Source organism: Atractosteus spatula, chromosome 17, assembly GCF_055471065.1.
Source record: "Atractosteus spatula isolate fAtrSpa1 chromosome 17, fAtrSpa1.hap1, whole genome shotgun sequence".
NCBI lineage: Eukaryota > Metazoa > Chordata > Actinopteri > Semionotiformes > Lepisosteidae > Atractosteus > Atractosteus spatula.
This window is the reverse complement of record NC_142722.1, coordinates 13467059-13484950: the sequence shown is the minus strand read 5'-3', so window position 1 is coordinate 13484950 and position 17892 is coordinate 13467059. Positions and strand designations below refer to the sequence as shown.

The 17892-nt window shown below is 40.6% G+C and overlaps 1 protein-coding gene across 2 annotated transcripts in view; it reads left to right on the top strand.

Annotated features, from left to right (window-relative positions):
- specc1la (sperm antigen with calponin homology and coiled-coil domains 1-like a) overlaps positions 1-10895 on the top strand; it is a 69373-nt gene extending 58478 nt beyond the window's left edge. The window contains exons 15-17 of one of the 2 annotated variants that reach the window (XM_088936116.1): positions 6735-6851; positions 7237-7296; positions 9287-10895. In XM_088936116.1, coding sequence (XP_088792242.1) covers positions 6735-6851; positions 7237-7296; positions 9287-9376 — 267 coding nt within the window. In that variant the 3' untranslated portion in view covers positions 9377-10895. The remainder of the gene's footprint in view (positions 1-6734; positions 6852-7236; positions 7297-9286) is intronic. The other variant, XM_088936115.1, reaches the window with a different exon arrangement.
- The last annotated feature ends 6997 nt before the right edge of the window (positions 10896-17892 follow it).

Genomic DNA, 17892 nt, shown 5'->3' with positions numbered 1-17892 from the left:
TGTATTTTATTTGAAATTGTTTTATTTATTATGGTTGCCATTTGGGTTTGGTGTAATACATAGCTATCCGAATGTGCCTCAGTGTGGGTGTAAATGGTATTTCTACCTGGCTGTTGCTTATTATTGTACAGTTCCTCTAAGAATTGGCCAATTAATATATAATGTACTCTATTTTTACCATGCTCATAAATTGTTGACAAGTCTGTTACCATTATTTAGATCACTTTGTCCTGAAATTTATGAAGTTTATGTGCAGGGAACAGTTGCGATTTCCACAGTGTGTAGCCTTGCTGTTAATAAAGAAGCAAGTTTTGGCTTAAGAGCAAAAGGGAAAAATACATACTTGCTAATAAAGATTAAACATTTGGTAAAACATTTATAACAAGTCACTGGATGCCTAGTAAGTCTCTGAAAAGGTTATGCTGCCTCATTGCCGAGTGAGAAGGGTAAGAATTATAGGTGGAAGACCTTTTCTCTGCGACATCTCCTATTATTGTCCTCAGCTGATTAAGGAGAAGAGGGGTTGTATTTCTCAGCGCCGTGTTTTCTCAATACAAAGGGGTGCTGCCTCCAGTTAATCAAGACAGGTGCTTTTCTTGACACCTGCTTTCTACCTTCATATGGTGACTTTTAGTCTTTCAGTTGCCTGGGAACGTTGGCAGTGATGCTGTCTCCAGCTGGACACGCATCTGCAGTATTTCTATCAGTTACATTCATGTAGACCAAGACCGTTCAGTGAGAAAATGCTGATTATTTCTGCAGGCTCTCTACCTGTACTGAATAGAAAATCTCAGGCAAGTTATCTCAGTGGGCGCTGATGTGTTTAGCTAATCAAGCAAGTCCTGCCTGATCGGAGAGTGAATATTTAGTTTGTAGGTGGCAGAAATCATTCCTCTTTTATAATAAGGATGGTCTAAATCAAATAAACCTTCTACAGAATTGTAATACAACAGATTGTGGTTTCCATGGGAAAGTATTTTCACAACTTGTCTTCATTTACAGCACCTCTCCCTATCAACTCTTACAAATTCTCAGTCAGCGACACACTGTACACGTAGCCCTTTCTCTTTAATTGTTTCCGAATAACTTACTTCATTTCCTCTCCATTGCTGATGCAAAGGCCAGCGTGACAGATTTATAATTTCCCCTTGAGCTTTTCCCTCCCGGCTCCATCCTCTGCTTTCGACCAAGCGTCTTGAGGACGCCTGTCGAACGGCCCCGAACCCCTTGTGACTGCGAGGTCTCGCCGTCCTCTTACAGGTAAGGGAGAGCATCTGCCCCCTCCTTCCTTCGCTCAAAACTCCTCTGTAGTCAAAACGGTTTTTGTTCGCCATGCCTGGGTTAAGATACAAGAGTTTTGGTCTTAGCCGTAGGGCTGTAATGGTAAAAAAAACTAGATCCAACACATAAAGACTTAAATGTATGCTGTTATTCCTGTGAAATAAATAAGAATGACATATAATTCAATATTCTTTGGTACTTCTAGGTTGATTCTGTCCCTTGAGAAAACATGTTTTCTTTGTCATCATCACAACTTATAATACATCTCAGTAGTCGCACAGGCCTTGTCCTGGATACCCCCCCTGAGCTGCAGCCCTGAATGAAGCTGTAATTCAGTTACTGAGATGGTGGGTCCTGAGCTCTTGTGGGAATGTAAACAATGGCAGGCTGTGGAGATGTCAAATCAAAGAAGGACTCCAGAGGAGAGTTCGAACGAACAGTGCAGAAACAAAATGAAAGAAACTGGATTTCCTGGCACTATAGTACAATAATTCTTCCCCGTTCCTTGAATTCTTAGCCTCTGTCTGGTTAGAATTCTGAAACAGAGGATTGTTTTTCAGAGGGTCAGATGTTTCAGCTGCTCAAAGAACAAAGGAGGTGTTCTTTTCCAATTTGGAATTCCCACTTTATTTTATTTTTGGAGTTAATGGTTTTTTGTTTCATTTTCCAAATATAGCAGATTTAAAAAAAGTTAAAAGTGAGAGCTCGCGCATTAAAAAAAGAAGAAAGGAAGGTAATGAAGTACTTTTTTTAAGATAAGAATTGGAATCAGACCATCCTGCCGTGGTTTTGCTCTGGTAAAATGTAATCTACGGTAGCCGTGTTGGTCTCCTTGAGACTGATTTCTGCAGAACATTAAAATATTGGTGTTCCTCCATGGAGTTAGGTCTTCCAGCAAATGTCATGCCTGAAGATGGTAATTTGGACATTGAGAGGGGACTTATTATCTCCCCCCAGTTTGAAGAGAAACATGAGGGCAGAACTCATGTACTGTATGTCCGAGACATTTAACATTTGAGACGTCCCGGTGCCTACAGGAGAGTTTCCATTGATCGGCAGAGCTGTGCGGTTGGGGGTTCTGGCACATTTTGAGTTATTGCTGCGTGGTATGCAGAGAATACAGTGACGCTCAATCTCAATCCAGGCCTGGTAGACCATCACTGTTTGGTTAGACCCAGTCACTGGTCATCAGTGACATACTGTACTGTAGGTGAAACTGGTGATGGGGGTGTAGCCCTCAACCCACTCTTCACTCTTTCTGACCACTATGGACAACACATACTGAAAAGCTATCATTTCATCCGGGTTTCCTCCAGATGAGAGCGGATTTAAACTGTGATCATCCTTAATGAAAATCAGATGTCTTTTTTCTTCTTTTGGAGCACGCAAATTTTATTTTCACATATGCCGCTCCGCATCGCATCACAGAGTATGTGTGCATGTTACTGGTTACCATAGCAGCATAAATCTCTTCTGCGGTTAGTATTTTAAATGTTTTCAGGAAACCAGGGTAGCCATCCCCAATGCAAAACATACACTTTCTCACTGGGAAGACCACATCAGAGATCTGCATGGCAGCTCAGTGATCTCCCTGTTAAAACACCGTCTGACTCCAGCCAGTTTTAAATAAGCACTCGCCGACTGCATCAGTGACTCGGCAGGAAAAGCCGTATCTGTTATTTTTTTCCGAACTGCGAGAGCGCGCTTAGAGCAATATCAAATGAAAAGGTTAGAAATGAGCTGTGTCAAGAATCCCCTTAAAGGAAGACTAAAGATTAGGGTTTACCTGACGGGCTTTGGAGGCAGTCGGCCTGCCTGGATGATAGCTAGAGATCAGTTATAGAACGATGAGGACTGGACATTGAGAGTGGCAATCGATGAGGAAGTAATGAGCCAAAATTAAACTTCAGAGGAAGGTGCCTGTGTGTGTGGACTGGTATCTTAAAAATGCACTGGTCTTCATCCAGCAACTGGCTGTATTTCCTGCCTCTGATTCAGGGCTGTGCTATTCTTAATCCCCCCCCCCCACCTCCAACATCTGTGAATCGCTGTTCCTGCTTTGGCCGGACAAAGCCGTTTCCGATGGCAACGGAACCCTCGTGGAGCCCCGAGCGCCCCCTGCTCCGGACTGTGAGCGCAGGCACGTAGGTTGCAGGCTCTGCAGAGGTGGGGCCGCGGCCACTGGGAGGCTGTCTTCTTCAGGGACCAGGAAAGGAAGCAGACAAGAAAAAAGGGGGGCTTGCTTGTTGTTTTTGTGCTGAACTTGACCAGGAATAAATCTTCTCCAGGCCACGATTTCTCATGCCGCATGAACTTCCGAGATTTGGGGGGGGGGGGTAATATTGATTTGTTTTTAAGTGGTGTTGACCCTGTGCTTTACCGGGTTAGTTTTCAGCTTTTGCCGCCCCCGAAGGCTCTCACAGGGCTTTGTGGGAATGCTTTGGGATAGAATTCCAAAGGAGGTGATTAGAAAGGCTGCCCTGATTGATTAGTTTTGAGATTGGTGTCCAGTTTGTGCATAAGTTACCTTGATATCTGTGTATAGGACTTGGATTTTCTCTTTTTTCTTTCCCAGTTCTTGTAAATGTAAAACAGTGAACTATCACAATACAGTGATGGCACCTACTGAAACACTTTCTGCCACAGTGGGCTATACTCTGTATGTATAAATCAGCCTTCAGTACATCAGTTAACAACATTAGTTATTTTTTGCTCTAGTCGTCTTTGAAATTTCCAGTGTCAAGCAGGTACTGGGGTTCTGTCTAGGTGTCTTCAGTTTAGAGCAGAAGGACTCATACAGCCCTTCTGGGCTTTTTGGTAGTTAGTAGTTCATTGACCCAAGGCTCTCTCATCCAGCTTCAAAAACATGGCTGGGTAACTCGTTTCACACTCCCACCACCCTTTGGGTAAAGTGGCCCCCTTTTTTTGGTTTTTAGTGACTTTCAGCAGTGTCCATTTCTACCTTCTGGCTCTTGTATCACTGTTCATTCTGAAGAAGCCTGCTGGATTGATCACTTTTCTGGGATTCTGCCTTGAAAGTTAATCAATCTAAAACCTGTTTCTTTCGTGTCCTGGCAGCCTGTCATCGAGCTGTAGCACGTCTCACTGTGAGACCCACTAACACACAACCCCCCCGCTCCTCAGATTTACTTGTTTTACATGATCAGCAAATTCAAATAATGGGGGGGAAATCTGCTAAAAAGAGTACATTGTGCTGTGAAGACTCACCCTTGCATTGTTTTGTTGCAGGATACTATTGTGATAAGACAGAAAAAGAAACGGTTATTTTGAGGCAGAGAACACAAGGGTGAGAGGGTCTGGCGGTCTGAAACGGGACCAAATCGAAGCCTCTCGTGATCCAGAGGCTTAGGCTAGGCAAGTGACCAGAGAGCAGAGTTTATTCCCAGGCTCGTGCTGGTCTGTTGTTAGCGGCTTAGTTTTCCGAGAATCTCAGCCAGCTGCTTTTCGGATGAGGTTGTGACAGGAACTAATGCAGTTAGGTGTTTTTCTCCAGATGACCCTAACTTCTTTATGTAAAGAAGTGCCTCTCTTTCTGCACGTGTGTGGTACAGTGTGCCATTCAGCCAGTGAAGAATGGGTGGAGGCTGCAGGGCAGATGGGAACAAGCATGTGTAGTTTTGAAGATAAAGGTGTGTTAACATGAAGATACAGACTTCTGTCTTTAAAGTGGCACCTTCCATCCAAAAAGCCTACATACTGTACTCACCTGTTGTCTTTGCTGTTTAATCGTGCTCAGCTTTCAAATGACATAAAACAATTAAAAGCTTATTGCCTGTTTATAACATACCTGTAAACATACAGTATTTGCTTAATTTTCTGCTGCAATAAAAGACAGTTTGTGGGGGGAGCTGAATTATTGCAGTGCGACAGAAAAGGTTGTCAGGTTATTTCAGCTCCAGGAAGAAGAGCCACAGTGGGATAAGCAGTTTGCCTACCTGTTGGGCAGAACACAAAGCATGATCTTGCGTCTGAAATCATTAAAATCTTGGTTTGGGACAGTCCGATCAAGCCTAGATTGTATTTTGAGTCGTGTTTTGTATTAGCTGTCCATCCATTATCAGAAAGCTTATTTGTCTTCTCAGTCTGGAGTCAAGGGATGCAAGTTGTGACCACATCCTTGATGGGATTTGAGCCCATATCGGGGGACCTGCCTTTGAGAATTGACCCAAACTTACGGACCCAGAAAAAACAACACTTGAACAGACGGAGAACATGCAGACTCTGTACACGAGAATGCCAGAATTGAGCTCAGGGACAGGCAGCAGCAGTGCTAATCACTACAGTATGTCAGTCCACGTGCTGTGTTATGTAATTCTAATAAGTAATAATGGAAGGTTAAGGTTAAGCATATGCTACAAATACGGCATAAAATAAGCATATAATAATCACATTTTATAGTAATCGTATACAACCTGAAAGGCAATTTTGTTTTATTGAAATAATTTAAGCTATTTGCTATGGCCTGATGGAATTTAAATTTTATTGACTGATCATGCTTTATTCTGTTTTTTAGAAATAAAGTTTAACCTAAATGCCACCAGACATTCATCAGCTTCGGACCTGATTATCAAATAAATATACTTAATAGTTACTAATAATAGTAATAGTGTTTTCTGACTGACACTTCATTAAAGAAATACAAACTGATGATGCTTTTTGCGTTATATGTATTATGAGAATTGAAGGAGGAGAAAAATGGTGGTAACTCAAGAAATCGAGCCCTGTATATTACCTTAATTTACCTGTAATTTACCTTATAAAACCTGGTTACCTACTTGTTATTTCATATAATGATAGTTTTTTTTGGTCTGGTTTCAACAGAGGGCAAATTACAACTAATCTGTAGATATTTTTGAGGTAGGACCACCACCTGTATTGGAGGAAACGATCTGAAATGTACTGGTCTTACATTAATTCATATTGTGGTTTCCTGAAAACGTTTTTCAACCAACTACATCAAGTCCAGAGATTATCCTGTTCCAGAATTGAAATAAGACTTGGTCAAGTATTTAGAAGTAAATTCCTAAAGAACTGTCTATTCTCCTTGTATTATGGGGGTGATCACATGCTTTGTCTAATGTTTTTCCATGCAACCTACCAGAAGAGTTCTGCACAGTCAAACCAACAGTCCAGTCGGATTATCCCTATTGGAGGAAAAAGAATCAGAACAAATAAAGTATAGTGCCAGGCAGAGCATCACATTATACAAATGCTGAGACAAGTCTTATGTATGCTGCCACGTCCTGGATCTGTATGGATAAGCACTGGGATGAGTGGGGACAGATGGTTGTTCATAAGCCACGTCATGTTTGTAGAGCGTTGGTTTCACGGATCCATCAATGAAATGTACAGTACGCACATTTAAAGATATATATTGTCTTTGAATAGCTGAACAGCAAGCACGTGACTTTTTTTTCCTTTTCCTCTTCCAGAACATTGACATCACTAATTTTAGCAGCAGCTGGAACGATGGCCTGGCATTCTGTGCTGTCCTGCACACCTACCTTCCTGCTCACATTCCGTACCAGGAGCTAAACAGCCAGGACAAGGTAAGTGGTGAGGCTAGATCTGTTTGGGGCTCCTAGGAGATTTTGAACCACAGTGGAGGATAGATAGAATCTGTCTTCAGATAGTTCATCATGCATTTTTTCATATTGAGCACATGACCTAAAACAAAAAGCCACACCTTGGTCATGTTGTGTCAATGTGTTATTCATGACAGAGTTTCGGGAAGGAAAAAATTCAAGCAGTGCAGATGATATCCTAATACAAGCATTTGAATTCGTTCTTGAGCTGCGTAGAGTTGACTGAAATTTGCTAGCTTCTTGGCCTTTTAATAAAACTCCAGCTTTTGTTTAAGTTGAAGGACAGGATGGGTGACTTTTAAACTCTCGATAACACAGGAAGCTCATTGTACTTTGCTCTCTTTTTCAGAGAAGAAATTTCACATTGGCTTTCCAGGCTGCGGAAAGTGTTGGCATCAAGTCCACATTGGTAAGATCCTAAAAAAATCCCTGCGCCGCGATGCTTGTTTTATCGCTTACAGTACAAAATGAACCCCTTCCCTCTTAGCTGCGTGATATTTCATCACCTTGCTGATACCAATGGAAGAGGGACGCCCCAACAGCAAACATTTACTTGAAGCTCACTGTTTAATCTTTGATACCAGTAACACCGTTGTTTATAGAACAAAAGGTGGTTTCTGTTGTGACAGTCATCAACACACTAAAGGATGTTATACATATCCTGTTTGGGTTTCATCAATACCATATAATGTATTCTGCAATCCTCTGAACATGTATACAGTACTGTGTTGCTGTGAAATGACAGATTTTGAGTGGCCGGGGGGTGTAATTGGTACTACTAATAAGAGCAAGGTCAGGGGCAGGTCACAGACACTCACACAGCTTAGTTTATGAATATGAGTCAGGTGTCATAGAGCAGCCCAGGGAAGTGAAGCAGCTGATAAGCTTAAAAAGCTTGATAGGTCATATTCTAACGGTTCTCCACAATGGCGTTTTTAAGCTAAAAAATCCAACTTCAGGAAGTACTTTACAACAAGTGTTGTTTCAGTTTGCTCACTTTTTTTCTAACGGCACGGCTAACCCGTGTCACTTCGCACAAGGGCAGCCAGATGCTCAGCATGGAAAGATGGATAGTTTTCCATTGCTGCCCTCTTGAAACTCCAAGTACCTAAAACTGACCTGATGATGGATAAAGATTACCACAAAAGAGAAATGTGCTCATTTACTTTGGCTTTAAAGTGCAGAATTGCGGTGTTACTTTTTTTCAAGAGGAGTGGCTTTTCTGGCTCAGATACAAGACAGCTCTTATCTGCACTTTATCAGGCGATCCTCTTGGAACTGTTAAACAGTTACTATACTATTATTGAGAAAATACTGTTTCTCGTTTGTGTAAAATTGTTTTTAACTGTATTGCTGTAGTAGTTAAGCGTTCTCATTTCTGAACTGAGATGGAGGAGGTGTTTGCAGTTTGAGCTTTGTTTCATTTTTAATTTTCGGTTGCTTCTCTGTCAAGCCTAAAAATCAAGTTGAAATGTATTTTCAACAACACGGAATGTACTAGAAATTAGTTTCCCAATGAAAGAGTCCTGTTCCTTCTATTCCCAGATGTTTTCTGTGTTCTAATCAGGGATTCTGTTCTTTGTATTTCTGATATGACCCTTTTTTTAAAATAACATTGCTATGGAATGGAATTTTGTCATGGCAATAACTCAATCTCTACAGTCCTCCTATTACTGAAAAACACCTAAGTTAATTACAGGAGTTTTAGCATCATGAGGATGTTCAGTGAATTCAGCTGCCTTTGTGATCAGTGTCATAGGTCTGTCAGAGTTTAAATATATATACACTGATATAAATACCATCTTCACAGAAAAAATTGATTAGGATGTTGTATACTCTTTCTTTCCTTGATTCCTATCTTGTTGAGTGACTGCGCCATTGTACACATCACAATAGGAGACTACTTGTTATTGGAATTTTTCCATTTCTTAGTGTTGAGAAAATGATTTTCTTTGAAATAACTGGTGCAGGATGTACAAGTTGAAGCAGAGAAAAAGAAACAAGCTGTAGCTTTCTGAGTACACACAGTGAACTGGGATATTGATAGATCGGACTTCAACCTCAGCAAACACACATCTGGCCGATATGCCTACCTGAAACTGTTTTTTTGTGTATATGGCATGTAGAATACCACTAATGTATCAAAATACGCAGATTGCAACTTAAGTGATTATATAAATAGTACTGATAATGCATAATCCTTATTCTTTTAAATGTCTTATTGTCCTTTAATTTAATGTTTTGCAAATCTGAAGAGCAAACCGTGACCAATAACTAACTTTGATGAATTCTTTTTCTCATTCTTTTTTTCTCGGTGCTGTATTTGCTTGCACCAGTCATGGCTCAGCCCGAACACCGTGACAGAAAGTCTAATGATGTTTGTCTCTTGGCGACCGCAGGACATCAACGAGATGGTGCACACAGAGCGACCCGACTGGCAGAGCGTCATGATCTACGTCACGGCCATTTACAAATACTTCGAGACCTGACCGTGCCCGCGCTCCACGCCAAGGCCCCCGGCGAGTTCGCTACCCCACACGCAGGCAGCAGCAGCCCACAGCACAGCAGCATTGTCATCTCCCAGCCGAGGCCCGAGCGTGGCGCCCCGCTCAGCAGAGCCGAGAGGGACTTAAGGCGGAGATGCTTCTCATACACTCTCAGCGCTCAAATCCTGAGATGCCCCTCGTCTGAGCATGTTAATCAGGGTAATCAGGAAGACTCCTTAGCAAGAACTCTGGGACTGAGCTTTAACAGAGGAGAAAATTGCCATTTGGGATTTTTGCAGTAGCATTCCAGCAATCACGCAGTGCACCTTCTCAGTGCAGCTATGCTCTGATCTTCTCGATTAGCCAGGAAGGCAGGAAAGTGAAACAACACCAGTCCCCCTTGTAGCACCAGAAGGAACAGCAGTCAGTGTCCCTTTGTCAGACAAACAGCTGTCCGTAAGGTCGACTCAACATTTGTCTCGTCTTCTGTTCTTCAGCTGCCACTTAAAAAACTATCTCAGCGCTGTTGCATTTCTAACATTAACAATTTAATACTTGTCTCAAACCAAGAAAAGCACAGACTTTGACCACACTCAACCAATAAAAAATGATTGTAACAGGAATAACTAAGCAGTACCTGTGTTTAGACAGACAATGGAGCTTCTTTGTCCAGTATATTTTTATAAGGATAAGCCCCAACAATAAATATTTGGATTTTCTTTCACAGACTTTTGCACATTGTGAGCCCTGTACTTGTTCAGGTAAATTGTGGCTAGATATTTGCTTTCCCCCTCAGCATAAAGCTTACATTTCTGCGGTGTGCACTCCTGTGATGCTCTTGATGAGTTGCTATGGTTGATAAACTCATTAAGACCGTTTTTTCTTAGTTTGCGAAAGTCGAAATCCCACCTTTGTGCCTTTTTTAAAAGAGAGAGAACTCTGCACTGAAAACATATTCTCACATCTGGAACCCAAAGCTCTTGGAGCTGTTCGGTGATCTGTTTTTGTTTGCTTTCACCAGTGGAATTTATAAGCCACTAATATTGTCCACTCCAGCCAGTTGTCACCTCATACCCTGAGAGAAAGAAGGAGCGTCAGATGTAGTAGGTATTAAGACGGCTAACCCATGCACACATTCTTGATTTTTTTAAAGCAAAGTTTATTTATCATCTGTTGTCAAAACATTCAGGTATTACCTTTTAAAACTGAATCTACATTAGTCACCTGACAGCTGCAGATTTTCTTCTGGCAGTGCTTGAGCTGAATCGAGTGGATTGGTCTTTCTCTTGCTACACCTTCAGATGCTGACCGACCTGGTTTATGGAAGGGTATATTTAACCATGAGTGCAACACCGCATGACCACAAAGTCGCTTATTGAATAAGACTGCCTTATTTTCACATGCAGATGTTTCCTGGAACTTTTTGCTTTTGTTTCCGGTTCTTGTGTGACTTGCTTGTCAGCTGTCAGGGAGTAGTACAGTCTGCCATACTGTCATTTGTGATTATGCATATCATCTGAGGGAAACATTGTCCAGAGGTAGTCAGCATTACTCGGACCTGGGAGCTTTACATTCTTGTAGATTTGAATATCTCTGCATATTTATTGACATTCTTGTTTTCGCAGATTTCAAGACCTATAGCCTAGTCATTTATTCTTAAATTGTGAGTGATTGTCATTACATTAGGCAGCATTAAAAAAGAATGGATTCCTCTAGGAAAGATTTTTGTTAAGTGAGATACTACTGTACCGTCTTACTGTGGATGAATACAGTAACACAGATAAACTGCATCTACTGTCTAAAGAACTAAAATGAGGAGCCATGTTGCATTAATAAAACATTACTATTAATAATAACATAATTCTTGCAACAACTGAAAAACATAAAGAATCTTTTATTCAGAACAAACATGATTTTTTGAAGAGTTCAGTGATGAAAAAGCACAGAGAAGAGTTTCCTTTATTTTGACTTCAATTCAAATTTTTCATAACCCCATGTATTCAGCAGGCAGCCTGGTGACTTGAGACAAGTTTCTGTGCTGCTGCTTCTGTTTTTTGTGTAGACTACAGATAAAAATAGATCACTTTCTGCAATGTAGAGTGTGTATGAAAGTGTGGGCACTTTCACTTTTTTGACACCACTTTGTACCTGTTTGAAGTGTTTTGAAAATGCTTGCTTCAGAGAAAAAGAGCCGTCAAATTTTCAGACAGCTCTTGCTTCAATAAACAGTGATCACATTCCCATTATCTACAGAATTAAGGAAACAATACCATAAAAAAGAATTATTGATGCTGGTAGTTATGATTTAACTGGAATTGCTCCTTTGAGAGTACTAATTTTTAAAGGTTAAAGAGTGGCAGCCGCTGAACTGTTTCTGCCGTCATTATTAGATGAAATATCTTCCTCGCTAGTTTGCAATCTACAGTAATCCAAATATCTTCTATCTAATATGAAACAGTGTTAGGGGGAAATGGAAAAAGAAAAACTAATGACTGTATTTTATTTCATGGAGTTCCCATAGGTTTTGAATGAGCCTTGGCTGGTTTTCTTTAGAGTTCAGATTTCGGTTGTATTTCTAAAATGGCGCAGTTTCAGCTGACAAAATGTGCAGCTCTTTCTTGCCACTTGTGTGACAATACGAATTGTCCGCCCTTTCCTGGGTGCCAGGATATAAGCTGCCCCTTGCTGGCTCTCTGTTTTTTGGGGGGACACATCTGGACTAGAAGAGTTACTCTCACCACTGAAATAACTTTGCGATGGCAAGAAAAGAGACTCACGGATAATTATCAGTGTGCCTGAGGAAATGCTGTACCATCCAGGACTTCGGCCCACTAAGTCTTCCTCTGTTGCACCTCTCTTGCTGAAATTTAGATTAAATGATTGTACTGAATTTGGAAGAAATGTTGCTGATGCTGAACTTGATTTTTTTTCCTTTCTAGCTTTAAGAGTTTGTCTTCCTTATGTAGTATATGATACATTTTATGATTCCTATTTTTCTTAACAGTAGGCAGCTTACAATACCAGTGGACATGTACTGTATCCTGTCAAAATCCTAGTTTGTTTTTTTATCCAGCACATCTAGCATTTGCACCCATCTATACATCTGGGTGTTGTACTGGAGCAGCACAGGTGAAGCACCTTCTTCACTGGTAGAGTAGGACTGTCTCACCTGGGATTTGAACCCACAACCTTCCAGTTACAAGTTTGGAACCCTAACCACAGCTCCACACTACCACTCCCGTCCTCTCTGGTAACGGCTAGTCTAGTGCTTCTCTGGTAGTAAACCGAATGAGACTTTGTCATGCAGAGTTTAGGAAGCCCATATTTATTCTAGGTATCTTATGTAGATTTCCATATTCTCAGGAAGGTTAGCATTATATTAATAAGATATGTTTCCAGCAGATGTCCTTTACTGTACAATATCTAGCATTAAGCAGACGTCTGTCTGCTCCTTTGTACATCTGGCTGCATCTGAGAAGAAGGGGAAATACCTGAACACAGCTGTGATTTCTGTTGTTCTGGTTTATGGCAATGCTTTGAACACCCTCATTGAAGGAGGCAGCATAACTGGTAGGAGAAGTGGCTTGCAGTGAGATAAAATGTTGGAACCGCCCAGTGACTGTTCCAACATTTTATCTTTGATTTATTTAACACAAATCCCTGCTGTACTTTACATTGTTCTATACATTTGCATTAGAATAATTACCACCAGCAGTGGTCCAGGAGAAATCCCAGTCCTGTAGGTTTTTAAAAAGTCTTCATTCAGGGACTGAGTGAAGTCAGAAGCTTGTTGAGTTAGTACCTGACCGAGAGGTCAGCAGTTTTTCAGAATCAATTCCTTATTTGACTTTGTATTGCAAACATTGCAAGTTTTTTTTTCAAATGAATTCTACTAATGCAAATGTATTGATATCATCTTTAGCATCATAAAACTTTGAGTGCCTTAAAATGCGTTATGAAGGTGGCCCTAAACATTTTTTTGTCCAGGAATAGCAAATGAATGTTCCACTATTCATGTAAGACTGTTCTGGGGTTAGCTGAAGGAAGTGGAGCGGTTTGGGATTTCAGAATAATTCAATACATGCCCTCCTTAACATCTCAATAATTATTGAAAGGGCATTTAGCAGTAGATTTTGGGCAGGTGTATTTTTTTTCTGCCCCAGTGTTGTACACAGCTTTCTCCATGTGCTTTCTCTTTGATCTGAAGGTTAATCCCATACTTGCACAAGGTGGAGGTGCACACATTTGCTACGAGGTTGGTCTCAATTGTGCATAAATGACAGACCTGGGTTTGCAAGCTACTGCTACTTTTCATCTATGTGGCTCTCCAGTGTACATAGTCCTGGATTTTGACACCCAGAGCAAAATCAAGCGGGTTTGGTGCTCTGTCATTAATCTTCTGTAACGACGGAAACAGGTAACCGCCAAAATTGAAAGCTGCAAAATTGGAAGTGTTGAATGTTAGTTTCTCGTGTTCAGTATATTGTATTGAATGTGTAAAGATAAGACTGTTTTCATTGTCCGAGTGTCTATGTTAAATTGTGCCTTCCAGGCGTTGGTATGACAGTAATTATTAGAATGTTTAAGTTATGTATCGCTTTTTTAAACCTGTGGCAAACACATCTATAATTCTGTTCTTGCCTTTGTATTCAGCTGATACAAACCGCTAAGAATCATTCAACACTTCTCTGACTTCCTGTGTTTTTTTTTTCAATAAGCCGTGTTGTTAATGTGAAAGAATGTGATGTTCTGTTCCATCACCCTGCCTGCTTTGCTCCGGAGAGTTGACTGTGTTTTGGGCAAATCTTTCTCAAAAAGATTTTTTTATAGCCTTTTTTTAGAGTGGTGACATTTCTCCAACATGGACACGTTCTTTGCGGCCGCTGACTCTACTGATCCCAGAGATTCTCCAGAATTCTGCTCATTGACCGTTTGAGGTTTCCCATAAATTGTGCTGCGACTCTCCCTGAAACCATTTAAAGTACCTAAAAAATATTTGCATTTTAAATTGTGGATGAGCAACTTCAGTCTTAGAAGACCTGGGGTGTGCATGTATTTCATTTACTTTTCAATTAGAAGGTCATAGGAAAACTGGTGATTGGGCTTCATTCCAATTAATTAGCTTAATTAAGTAATTATGATCAAGAGCGACTCTGTGGCCTCACCTTTGAGGTCCTACAGTTCCTAACCCCTGTTTTAAACACAACCAAATTCACGATCTTCAGGTACAGTGTTGGTGTTCAGCCCTAGTTTGGGACAAACCCTGTCCTCTAGATTTTAGAACGGTCTACCACCTGTGCCTCAAGACTGTTGCACTTCACACATTCACTAAATAATTTGCTCAATCAGAGGTGTTGCACTCCAACTGCTCCTAGAAAGCTGTAGAAGCTGTCTTCAAGTTCATCCTGGCCAGAGGAGTTCTAATAACATCTGAGCCAACATGGAGAGACCGAAACATCATCTCCTTTCATCTTTGCAGATGCATAGCAATATTGCAGATATTTACAAATATTGTCAGTTATTACATTACATGATCACTACATGCTGAAGAGACAATGTGGGAGCATAAAAACATAGTACAAATCTCAGTCTTTTATTGAACACTGGATATGGAACCTGATAACAGGCCAGCTTTTTCAGGATTTAATTACAACACATTACCATTATACACATACAGTAAGTGCTTCTAACCGTAATGCCAGTTGCATTTTCTTTGTTTTTCTTGCTATCTAAATAGTGGCATTTTTGTTTTAATCAAAATAGGTGGGCTTACAGGCCCAAGTGATTCCTGAAACAGTGCCATATTGCAGTGCCATATCTGAGATTTTCATGTTTTTCTAAACATTATGCTTCAAAGATGTTATGGACAACTGCTGCAGATGACATCTGTAGGATTCCGGCTGTGGAGTCTTTGTCAGGTGTGTCACCTGACATTATATTATATTACAGGATTGAAAATATTTTGTCCTGCCTGTTTCTTATTTGTAGACTTGCAATCTAGTTGAACCAATACACATTCAAAACAGTTACTGAAAACATATACTGCTCGCAATATAAGAATAAACACGTTATATACTTTATTCCACAACCACCTATATTTACAGTATTGTATCATTTGAAGCTGACCTAATATGAAGTGGTTTGGGGGAAAATCTTTCTTCAAAGAGGTGCTGCTGTAGAATGAACAAGGGAATGCAGGGTGTAGGAATGAATATTGCAAAGATGAGAGCTGTTTGCTCACTGGGTGGTTTTGCTTTTTCGATATAGCCAAAACTATATGGTGGAATGTGTGGCTGGAAAGCAACTAGAGTTTGAAACTAATTGAAAGCTTACTTTTATATATTAACCTAGAGAACAGATACCAGCTGTATTCAAGGAGGAACAGTCCACTCGGGATGGACTTGAAAATGCAGATCTCACCAGCAACACCTAGAAGAGTTGGAGCCTTAGCAAAACAAGTCATTAATGAGGGCTGGAGAAACTTTCAGAAGAAGAGCTAAAAAGAGCCAGGAGCCTGCAGGGGCAGAGCGACCGGGCTTAGAGGGAAGACGGAGAGAGAAACTGCAACTCTTTGAGTTCATTCTCATCCTGTTCAGATGCCCAAACAGAGAGTGACAAGGTTGTTGAAAGGGGGAAAGCAGACAGGAAAGGGCAAGAGTTTGAAAAGATGAATGAACAATGGAGAAAAACTGGCCCTGACAGAGGGATATCCACTACAGCAAAAAGCCCTTACTGCTGTAATCTCATTGCTTTTATTTTAGAAGCTCTATGCCTGACTAGATTCTCTGATATTTGGTGGCTTATATCCAATTAGTAAATCTTATCAGGATTGCAGATTGTGAAAGTTGACTTTTCAAATTCAGTTTTTACAATTTAAAAAAAAAAAGATTTCAGATATTTTCTGCAACAACTGTAGCCAATATATTTCTTTCCAGTGTGTGGTATACAGTACAAACACATAAACGATTGCAGGCAAATAAAATGTTTGTTGTGAATCCACCCAGCTCAGCTTTCATGACGGGAAGCTTGATGAAACTTCACCTTTGAAAACCTCAAGGTAAGATTTAACCTGTTGACAGACTGCGGGCAAACTGCCCATCTAATTCATCTACTGTAATGTAGGCAGTTTGCCCGCTGGGGAAATAAACATGCTAGTTATGTAAAATTGGAGTCAATCATCATTTAAAGCTTAGTTTCTAATATTATAATTTGATCCTCTTCTCTGGACTGACCTTTCCATTATTCAAGCAAATTGGTTTTCTAATTAGAGCTTTTTTTGTGACAAGACTGAAGTCATGCTTATTGGCACCCCCTGTAACCCTATCTGTAGATGGTTCTGTACTTGAGCTTCACTCTAATTTAAAAAATCTTGGGGTGATATTAGATTCTGGCTTAACATTTGACCCACATGTGCAGTATATTGTCAAAATGTTATCACTAACTGTGGCTGAAAAGCTGATCAACACATTTGTGTTCTTCTGAATTGCCTATTGTAATGCTCTACTCGCTGAGCTATCTAAACCTACATTGTTCAAACTGCAGTACGTCCAAAATTCGGCAGTCAGAATCCTGACCAGGTCTACTGCAAGTGATCACATTACTCCTATCCTGGAGTCCTTGCACTGGCTACCTGTCAAATTCCATGTAGACTTCAAAATCCTCATGCTCACCTATAAGGCTCTGCATGGCTTGGCACCTCAGTACCTGTCTGAACTACTATGAACTACTATTGCCCTACTCCCCACCTCACAACCTTTGCTCTTCTAATTCTGGTCTCCTAACTGTCCCCCAAGCCCATCTACACTCTATGGGTGACAGGGCCTTCTCCTGTTATGCCCCCAAGCTCTGGAACTCACTCCCCAAGGATATCAGAGAGTCACCTTCTCTAAACTCCTTCAAATCCAGACTCAAAACCTTCTTTAGAAGAGCCTTTACTTAACTGGTTCCATTCTTTACCGCTCTGCTCCTACTATACTTAGTACCACCATCCACGGTCTCCTTTGTCTATTGTAATTGTGTTTTATCTTGTGTATTCTTCTTATTTATTGCCATTGTCATTCTGTAAAGTGCTTTGAGAAGCCACCTTTAAAGGCGCTATATAAAATAAAATGTATTATTAATCTTTCCCACTAAAGAAATGAGCTGCCTCACAGTAGCTTTCTGCTTTGTTCCACAGAAAGGACTTGCAAAGAAAAATGACAAGGAGGATTTCTTTTTAAAATGGACCAGTGCTTTAAGTCTGTAAGTCTGTGTTTTTGTAAACTAATGCTCTCTTGGTTTAGTCTTGAATCATGGTCCACTTTCAGTGGGTTGGCAATTTTTTTGGAAGACTTTGTTTGACAGGCCTACATTGTAGACTTCAGTCACATGTTTGTGAAGAAAAGCCCTGTAGTTCATGACACAAACTTGACCTTAGTCCCATGCTCGATATCATTCAGCCTTTTATTATGTGAAAACATGTGCTTCATGCTCTGGAAGAAAATAGTGCCTTTTAGAACTATTGAGGCTAACTGTGCAGC